This window comes from Fundulus heteroclitus, chromosome 18, assembly GCF_011125445.2.
Source record: "Fundulus heteroclitus isolate FHET01 chromosome 18, MU-UCD_Fhet_4.1, whole genome shotgun sequence".
Taxonomy (NCBI): Eukaryota; Metazoa; Chordata; class Actinopteri; order Cyprinodontiformes; family Fundulidae; genus Fundulus; species Fundulus heteroclitus.
Window position 1 is genome coordinate 24,033,008 of NC_046378.1, and position 9,578 is coordinate 24,042,585.

The 9,578-nt window shown below is 38.4% G+C and overlaps 1 protein-coding gene across 1 annotated transcript; it reads right to left on the reverse strand.

Moving 5' to 3' along the window:
* Positions 1-2,245: 2,245 nt before the first annotated feature.
* On the reverse strand, positions 2,246-8,328 carry LOC118566724 (schwannomin-interacting protein 1-like). The gene is made up of 3 exons (XM_036149956.1): positions 8,085-8,328; positions 6,301-6,394; positions 2,246-3,184 (listed from the first exon to the last, which is right to left on the reverse strand). The coding sequence occupies exons 1-3, from the start codon at positions 8,197-8,199 to the stop codon at positions 3,133-3,135; spliced, it is 261 nt and encodes an 86-aa protein (XP_036005849.1). The 5' UTR covers positions 8,200-8,328; the 3' UTR covers positions 2,246-3,132.
* Between the last annotated feature and the right edge of the window lie 1,250 nt (positions 8,329-9,578).

Consider the following 9,578-nt stretch of genomic DNA (forward strand, 5'->3'; position numbering starts at 1 on the left):
TCTATCTATCTATCTATCTATCTATCTATCTATCTATCTATCTATCTATCTATCTATCTATCTAGCTTATAAGACTGTAATTGTTTTGTGAACAATCAACAACAACTATAATTGCACCCAGCTGTACCTCTAAACTTTCAGCTCATACAAGGAGAAGACTGATCACAGCTGCAGCCAAGAGGCCCAAGATCATTCTGGATGAACTGCAGAGATCTACAGCTGAGGTGTGAGACTCTATCCATAGGACAACAATCAGTAAACTGCACAAATATGGCCTTTATGGAAGAGTGGCAAGAAGAAAGCCATTTCTTAAAGATATCCATAAAAAGTCTCATTTAATGTTTTCCACAAGCCATCTGGGAGACATGTGGAAGAAGGTGCTCTGGTCACATGAAACCAAAATCAAACTTTTTGGCAACAATGCAAAACGTTATGATTGGTGTAAAAGCAACACGGTGTGGGCCTGCTTTTCTTCAACAGGGACAGAGAAGATGATTAAAATTGATGGGAATATGAATGGAGCTTAATACAGGACCATTCTGGAAGAAAACCTGTTGGAGTCTACAAAAGACCTGTGACTGGGACGAAGATTTATCTTCCACCAAGACAATGATCCAAAACATAAAGCAAAATCAGCTATGGAATGGTTCACAAATAAACATATCCAGATGTTAGAATGGCCAAGTTTAAGTCCAGACCTGAATCCAATCGAGAATCTGTGGAAAGAACTGAAAACTGTGGTTCACAAACGCTCTGCATCCAACCTCACTGAGCTCGAGCGGTTTTGAAAGGAGGAATTTTTTGCCATCAGACTGTTGAACTGCTGAAGTATAAAATGGACTGTGTACCACACTCGCTGATTTGCACATGTGTATCGTATCCTTATCCAGCATTATAAATGCTGCTCAACTCTTAGTCTCCAATATCACTGCTGCACTTTATCCGGAATTACTACATAATTGTTTACAATGCAACTGTTGAATCACTCCTGCACTTTATTGGAAAGTTACTGCATGTTCACATTTGTTTACATTTCAACTGCCTACTGTTCACTGCTGCACTTTACCCGGAAGTCAATTGGAACTTATCCTGTAACTGAACTGCGATTTATTACTGCATTTTTATCCTGTACTGTAATTCACTGCAAGGAATCCTGTAGAGTTACTGCAATTTTTTTGAGCTGTATGAAAACGAAATTTCGTTCTGTATGCACTCTGTGCATACAAAATGACAATAAAGAAGGTCTAAGTCTAAGTCTAAGGAATGGGTAAAAATTTCAGTCTCTCGATGTGCAACACTGATAGAGGCATACCCCAAGCGACTTGCAGCTGAAAAGGAGTTCTACAAAGTATTAACTAAAGGGGGATGGATAATTTTGCATGCCCAATTTTTCAGTTTTTTATTTGTTAAAAGAGTTTGAAATATCCAATACATTTCGTTCCACTTCATGATTTTGTCCCACTTGTTGTTGTTAATTCTTCAAAAAGAAATTACTTTTATATCTTTATTTTATGAAGCCTGAAATGTGGCAAAAGGTCGAAAAGTTTTAGGGGCGGAATACTTTCGCAAGGCACTGTCTATATATATATATATATATATATATATATATATATATATATATATATATATATATATATATATATATATATATATATATATGAAAATTAGACTTGGGTGGCTCTCTTCACACATGTTTCCGTTCTGTGTCACACACCGTATTTGAAGGGAAGTGCATTTCTTTGAAACTGTAGCAGTAGCTGTGTGGCTGCAGGAGTTTCCTGCTCTTTGTGCACATTGACCACAGCACCGTCAAAAAACGAAACTCACTGTCCCTGTGCGAGTTACAGAATTGGTTCAGGAGTATGTCCCACCAGGAGATACCGGGTTACCTGAGAAATCTTTTTTTATTCAGCTTAAAACATTCAACTCTTAGTCATAGAGTCGTCTCGTTATGTCTTTGCCCCTCACCACACGTGAACCTTATTATTAGTTCTCTGCTCACTGCTTGTCATTTTGTTGAAAGAAAATTTCCTGATTATGACTTTAAAGGGGTTGCCCAAATTAATTTGCAGTCCCCTTAAGATGACAAAGATGAAAAAAACAGGCTACCTCAAGAAATGACATGATGAAGCAAGTTGAAAATAGCAGCTGAGTCACAGTACGCAAGATTACACTTCCTACGCTTCTTAGAAAGAGGAAGCATCTTAGCTCGGCTGATTAGGGAATGAACTGCACAAGCCAACAATTACGAAACCAAGTTTATTCTTTATTTTACATATCTGTACATAAACATTTCTTCCCTCAAATAAAGCATCTGAATACAGCAGGATGAAAATTATATTAACACACTTATTCATTTGAAATGACTCGTGTCAGAAAGATTCAACATTCACAAAATGCTGAGAGAGCAGTTCAGAGTGAACGTATTACCAAAGTCTACAACTCCACTACAAAGCAGGCATGTTTCCTTTTACACTCGTTTTAACACCTTCGGACAAACATTTCTCAGTTGAAAACTACCTTTTGTGCAGAATAAAAACGGTTCATCGTTGAGTCCAACTTAAAATGATCTGAAGAAGTTAGTTTGAAGTTTTCTTGTCATACAGTTTTTTTTTCTTTTTTTCTTCTTCTCATGACTGACTTTCTACTAAAGTTTTAACTATTATTTTATTCTTTTCCACATTTTTTTTTTATTTTTTTGCATTTGAACAGTTATAATTTAGTGGCAAATGTAGAAAGTTGAAAAGAAACAGCAGCAAAGCAAGGCCGATTACTGCACAGGAAGCCTGGGGGACAGAATCTATGACGACACACAATCAGCTTCCCTCTTCTCCCGGGAAGTAGGAAGCGCTGCTCCGTCCTTCGGTGCTGGGAGAAGCAGTTTGAGAGAGTGTCTTTTCTTCTGTGCTGTTGCTACCGGTGAAGTCAGTGAGTTGGCAGGGTGGGAAACGGCAGGAAACAGGGGTGGGGGAAGTGGGGTGGGAGCAAAAATACTTGGGACAAGCGGGGAAGTTTCGGATAGACACGGGGAGCAGAGGAAATGATCCGGAGAGGAAAAGTTTGTCTTGGAGCAGGGGTTAAAGTTTGCAGAGGGGCAACAGATCTGAGCAGGGACTGGATGGGACGGGCATCTTATTTGGATAGGGTCCTCTCAGCCAAATGTTTCTGCTGGCTCTCGGCATGCCTGGGAACAAGAAAGTAGAAATAAATGATTTTCTGCAGGCTGCAATGCATACTCTCCTGGTTTCTGAAAAGCATCTAGAAATAGCTAAACATGCAGAAACTTAAACCTATCAAATTAACAATGTTAAAAATTGTTGTTTTTTTATACAGCACTTTTCACAGAGGTAGTCACAAAGCACTATCCAAGGTTTGGACATAACATCATAAGCGAAATAATTAGAAAATTAAACCCAAACGCTTTTAAGCCCTTCTCAAAGCTAAAGAGGGCGGCGGAAAGGAGTCCTTCCAAACTCAACGATTTGAGCTCATCAGAACAGATTGAGCATCAGAAAAACCGCTGGAAATGAACACAAACCTGGCCAGCTCGTTCAGGGAGGGTTTGATCACTGTAATGCCAATAAAGACTTTTCCACTGATTGTTGAGATGGGTCTAAATCATTTTGACATGACATTATTTTGTTAAAAAGCAATTAAAACCTTTATGTTTTTCAAAAATGGCTCCCTCTGTACATTATTTATATTTTCTTTTGGAAGAAACCTGTGTCATTTCCAATCACAGAGAAACTTCTCGGCTGAATGAAAAATAAATTCAAATCTAAACATAAACATAACATACAAAAAAATAACAGATGGATGTTGATTTATATAGTCATGGACAGTATATACGTGAGAAACATTCCTATCTTCTCAGATTAGGTTCCCCAGAATTATAAAACCCAAAAATAAAAAAATGGTATGGTTTGAAAATCATACAGTACAGCACTTTTCAAATTCATTAGCTCCTTAGGAGAGCTGCGTAAAAAAAAACCCTGTTAAAATAGTTTCACCTTTTACTTTTAGAGAGTTACCTCTCTCTTAAAGATTTATTAAAGTCAAACCTTTAATCTGAGCACATTTATCCAGTTGGATTAAAATATCCCATTTTAAGAAATAATTGTTTTTAACAGAATTTGCCGACTCAACACTTATCCCTACCTCTTGTTTTCGTGGGTTCCTTCAGTTTTTTTCTAATCATGACAGTATGATACTGTGTAATGTGTTTTTTTAACTTACAATTTTCAATTAAACCTGGTCAACAATGTTCTTTTCATTGAATGCGTTTTTTTATTAACTTGTTTATTGTGTTTGTAGGGTTAGGTCAAGGAACTAAAAAAAGGTCACTGTTCGAGAACTGGGGATGCTTCAGTTGATATTATGCAACTGCAGACACGCAATTGAAATTTAACAAGAATGTGACAAATTTTTGATATTACAAGCATTGAAATCATTCAATTGTGGTCTATATAAAGCGGAACTGCAATGATTTGGTCTGAATTCCTCGTTATTGTTGCAGCCTATTTTGCTGCAGTTCTGAGGCGCATCTGAGAGCAAAGCGTTTTGGTGCAGCCTTTCTTAATGCAAATGAGGTGCTTCACACCTTGCCCCCTTCCACGTTGCAGTCCATTCCGCCCCGTTCGGCCATTTTTTTAGTATGCTGGGGGACAGTGTAATGAAAGCATGTGGGTAAATGCTCCCAAAAAACGAACGTTTTCACTTATCCATTTGTATCTTTGGCATCCCTGCGTTTGAACTACAAAATCACAGTGAAAAGCATAAAAAATTGCGGATTTGCAAAACTGGTAAGATGGAAGTTCATGACCTTGTTTAGCAGCTCTGCACCAAATACTGTGATGTAACTGTTCAAAAATTGCAATAGGGAATAGAGAAAACTGAACAGATTGAAAAAGATGACCCAAACAGAATATACCAACTCTGTCTGCATAAAAAAGACTAATTGGTTTATGACAGATCTTGCAACGTTTTTTTTTTTTCCCATTTCCTGAATAGCACTCTGTGAAAAATAATTTCAACTGGAACCTTTAAACGGAAAATCAACTAACCTTTGACTGAAAATAATGTAACTGGACTTAAAGTGGCTGTTTATTGTCTTTATGCAAACTGTCTTGAGTTGACATTAGCTACAATTTATTATTAAAAAACTAAACTAAACTAAATTATGCAATAGAGTACCAGATCTAAGGTATCCAACAACCTGCACCAACGCAATAGGCAGCTCAATGGGCTTTAACTGGGAAACACCAGAGTCTGGAAACAACCTAGATCATGTGGAAAGTGGATTTTGTTTTGATTAAGTCTAATAAGCAGCAGGCTGGTGCAGTTGGTCTGTTTGGTGACAGTTGTAACGACCACATATCATATTTAGGGGAAGTCCACAGACTTACCAGTCAGACTTAATGAGAGTTTTACAAGTTTGGGGACGCTTAACGCATATGTGAGAAATCTCGCAAAAAGATATTTATGTCTTTCTTAAAACTGACAGTTTTTTTTTCTTTTTAGCAATAATGAGAAATTGATTGAAGAAACGACTGCACTAACTGGCAATTGAATTTCCATATTGGGGGATTTTTGAGCATAAATGGCGTATTCAAGGACACACTACAGCATTTAGGCTGTCTGCTGCCAGACTTTGAATAGGCCACTCCAAAACCTTCATTTTCTTTGAACCAGTTAAGATGTTGATGTGCTGGTGGGCTTTGCAATAATTGCCCTCTTGCATAATCCAAGTATGCTTCATTTTAATGTCTCAAATTGATGGGTGGACATTCTCCTTCAGGATTATCTGCCAGAGAGTAAAAATCATGGTTCCATAATTTACGCCAAGTTGTCCAGGTCCGGAGCAAGCATAGCAGCCCTAAAGCGTCACAAGACTGTTCATTTAATGCCAGATGTTAAGGACAAAAAGTTCCACTTTTGGGTCTGCAGTTCAGAGAGTATTTTCCCCAAAGTATTTTTTCTCAAATGTGACAGACCTATGTTCTCCTTTTTGTTCAGCTGTTTATATCACACTGAAACCCTTCCATGGATACCATTTTTGTCTAGTCTCTATCTGATTATAACTAGCCTGCAGTGATTTAGATGTTGCTCTGGGTTCTTTTTAACCTCCTTTTCAGGCTGACGGATTTCCTTCACTTTGTTTTTCAAATGTTATAACGGTCCTTTGGATTGGTTCCGTATTCAAATCGTTTTCCTACTTCGTGTAGGTTCTTTTTAATGGGCTTTTTGGGTAGTCAGATCTGGGTGTGAACTGTGAAAAAGTCCAGTATATAATTTCCTTACCTGGTGAGGTCCTCAATGTCAACCAGCATGGCGTCTTGCTCCATGTGTAGTTCATCCCGAATCAGTAGCAATTGTACAAGCTCCTCATTCAGACCTGCAGTGATATATAGAGAGATGTACGCGTGTGATAAAGCAGTAACTCCAAATTGTATGATTTGGAAATAGTCAAAAATCCTCTGAATTAGTTAACAATGTGGATGAAATGGTGTGGATGCAAGGATTAGTGTTACTTTCAAGACTCTTTATGGCATTTATGACTTAAGATCTTCATGAATGAGTGTACTTATTCACTAAATGTTCTCATTTACCTTATTTTATAACTTAATTACCAGTACATGTAAATATGTTCACTTAAATATGCAAGTTTGAGTTTGACTGGGGACTCCATTGCTTTTGAGCATAGGTCTCCTACATTATAAGACGTTCTATAGTATTTTGCAAGCTTCATAACAGGTAACAGGTGACTATTGAAGAACCAGTTTTCAGGCAAAGCCTCTTTAAAAATGCAATTTTCAAAGATGGAGTTGGTGACAGATAAAGCGACAAAGCTGTTATGAACAAAATCACCTAAATATACACTTAAGTGCCAAAACTATTCATACCCTCCGGCCGGTTTAGATTTAAAATGTTTTTCATCTAACCAAGAAATTTGTTTCTGATTCGAAATAAGACAAGCATCACTCAAAAGATAATAAAACAAGTAGTGATTTTAAAAATCACTACTGTAAAAAAAGCAATACAATTTTATTTACAATCTTATAATTTCTCACCAGCATTTGCTTGTTTCCATTCATCTTTAGTAATGAGCTCCAAATGTTTGAGGTTTGGAATGCCTCCATGCCATCACCCTAACCCCTGGCTTTCTTCACTGATACTCTGTCAGGTCCAAGCCTTGACTATTATGACTTGTCAAAAGAAACATGTTGGCAAAATTAAAAGATTACTTTAAACCCAAATCTGCCGGGGTGGGGGGTTATGAATCAGTTTGTACTTATTTTTGCAATAAGTCGTTTTTAGGAGCAGAACTGTTTTTAAATGGTTATACAGAAACCTAAGTGTCCAAGGATAATTCCTGATGAGAGGTCTGTCTGCTGCTGTGCATCATGGGGTTTGTAGTTAAAAAATAAAATAAAAATAAAGCAATAATACCCAAATTGCAAAGTAAGCTAATTTCTCAAAGCAATGGAAAAATCCCAAAATGAAAATGCCAATTTATACACCAGAAGTATTTAAATGTAATTTAGGTTTTAGAATGTAACACTTGGGTGTATATAACACCTTTAAAGGCTTTTTAAGCCTTTCAAGGCTTCGCAGAAACCCTGTGACATTTGCGTTACTTTTAAACAACCCATGAGCCACGGAAACAAACTGTTGATGCATCAGTGCCATGCCCTCATCTTCACATCACATACCTCAGCTGCACCCCTCCTCCCCTCCTCCCCCCTCCCCCCCGAACAGTTCTTAAAAGGGGAACGCTGATTTAGCACACAAAAACCTTTTTTGTGATTTAGGACTCATGGGGTTTTTTCAAATGTCTTGACTTTAAAACGCAAGATTATTCATCTATGAGTACCAGGATCAATAAGCTGCACAGAGCGGTAACAGTAAATACTCAGGGGAAGCTGCTGACTGGTACTGTACAGCTCCAAAGTGACTGTACTTTCACATCCACTGAGGAAGGCACAGGGGTCAGAATGTATGTACGTGTGTTTCCCCCATTTGCTCTCTTGCTCATTTCTGCTAGTGAAAGGAGAGGTCAGCGAGCCCTTGTCCGTTTGACTTACTCTCAATCTGGGAGTGCAGGTCGTTGACTATAACTTGAAGCTGGCCCAGCGTCATGTCTCTCAAGTCGGTAGGTTTCAGATTTCGTTTCATTAGACACTCGCTGATATGAGGCATGTGGGGAAGCTGATAGGGGGGGGAAAAAACACTTGTTAGGCTATTCCTTTATGCAGTAGACCATAGGACATTTGATACAAATACAAATAAAAAATAAAGCAAAAATGTAAACCGAAAATAAACCAAATGAAAAGTTAAATAGATGAAAAGGACACTTATTACATGAACAATATTGGATGAAAAAGCAGAAAAAGACAGGAAAACTGTCAATCTGTGATGCCTTTGTAATTAATTTCTAGCTTTTCTTGTACATTGCTGACAAATTTGTTATTTCTTTTGACAGTACTAAAGTAAACATGGCTAGAAAATACAGTTGAGCAAAAATAAAAGTGGCCCGAGTAAAGAAACAAAGTATTAACTTCTTGGTTTTATGGTCAAAAATATTCCAAAAGGGCTTCTGAAGGCGGCTTTGTGTGCGTCTAACAGTTTGTCTCATGTTTGGAGTCATGTCCAGAGTGAAAGGACATATGGAATAAACATTTACCAAAATGACAGCGTTATCTCAGAAATTCATGAAAAAATAATTCATCTTTGAACCCTGTTGCTGTCGTCGCTCTCACAAAACGGGCTGAAAGTCTCTCACTTTTCATTCAACCTACAGTCTGGACAAACACAAAGAGCGAGCGGGAAAACATGTCTTCAGTTTTCCTTTGTGCATAAGCATTTCTCTATGAGCAAACAGGCTTAAATCGGAGGCAACCGGACTTTCGCTCAGTTCTCTCTGGAAACGGTTCGACGCCTATCCAGGAGTCTTTGTCAATTCTGGTGGCTCGCACTTGAGCAACCTGCAGTTTTTAAAGGACATGGAGGGCCATCCTCCTCAGCACCTTCTAAACCGGATACAAATCAGCGACCCACCCACCACCATCCTGGGTCATTAGAAGCTATTGCTTGGTGTGAGCGGAGTACTTGGTCACCTGAATCATGATGAGACTGCTGCTGTTGGAAGACCGAGCTGTAAACACTGAGGAGTTGGAAGCGCAATCCTCTCCCTCTGCTTAGTGATGGCTTTTCTCTTTTGACCAAGATGACTTCTTTCACCTCTCCTTCAAACCATCTGTTCTCCCTGTCCAAAATCTGGACGTCATTGTCGTCAAAAGTGTGCCATTCATTCTATCGGTGCAAGTGGACTGCTGAATTTTGCCCCGAACTGGATAAAACTGGGCAAAGACTCCTGGAGAGGTGTCGGAACATTTTCAGAAAGGACTGAGCGAAAGACCTGTCGCCTGTGATTTATGCCTGTTTGCTGTTGCGATGACCCGGATCACTGAAAATTTACACAGGCATATTTTTCTGAGCTCTTTCAGTTTCACAAGTATTGTTAAAGGCACTTTAGCGCAAGGCCACTATGTCTTAGTTTCAGTTTCGGGGAACTGGCC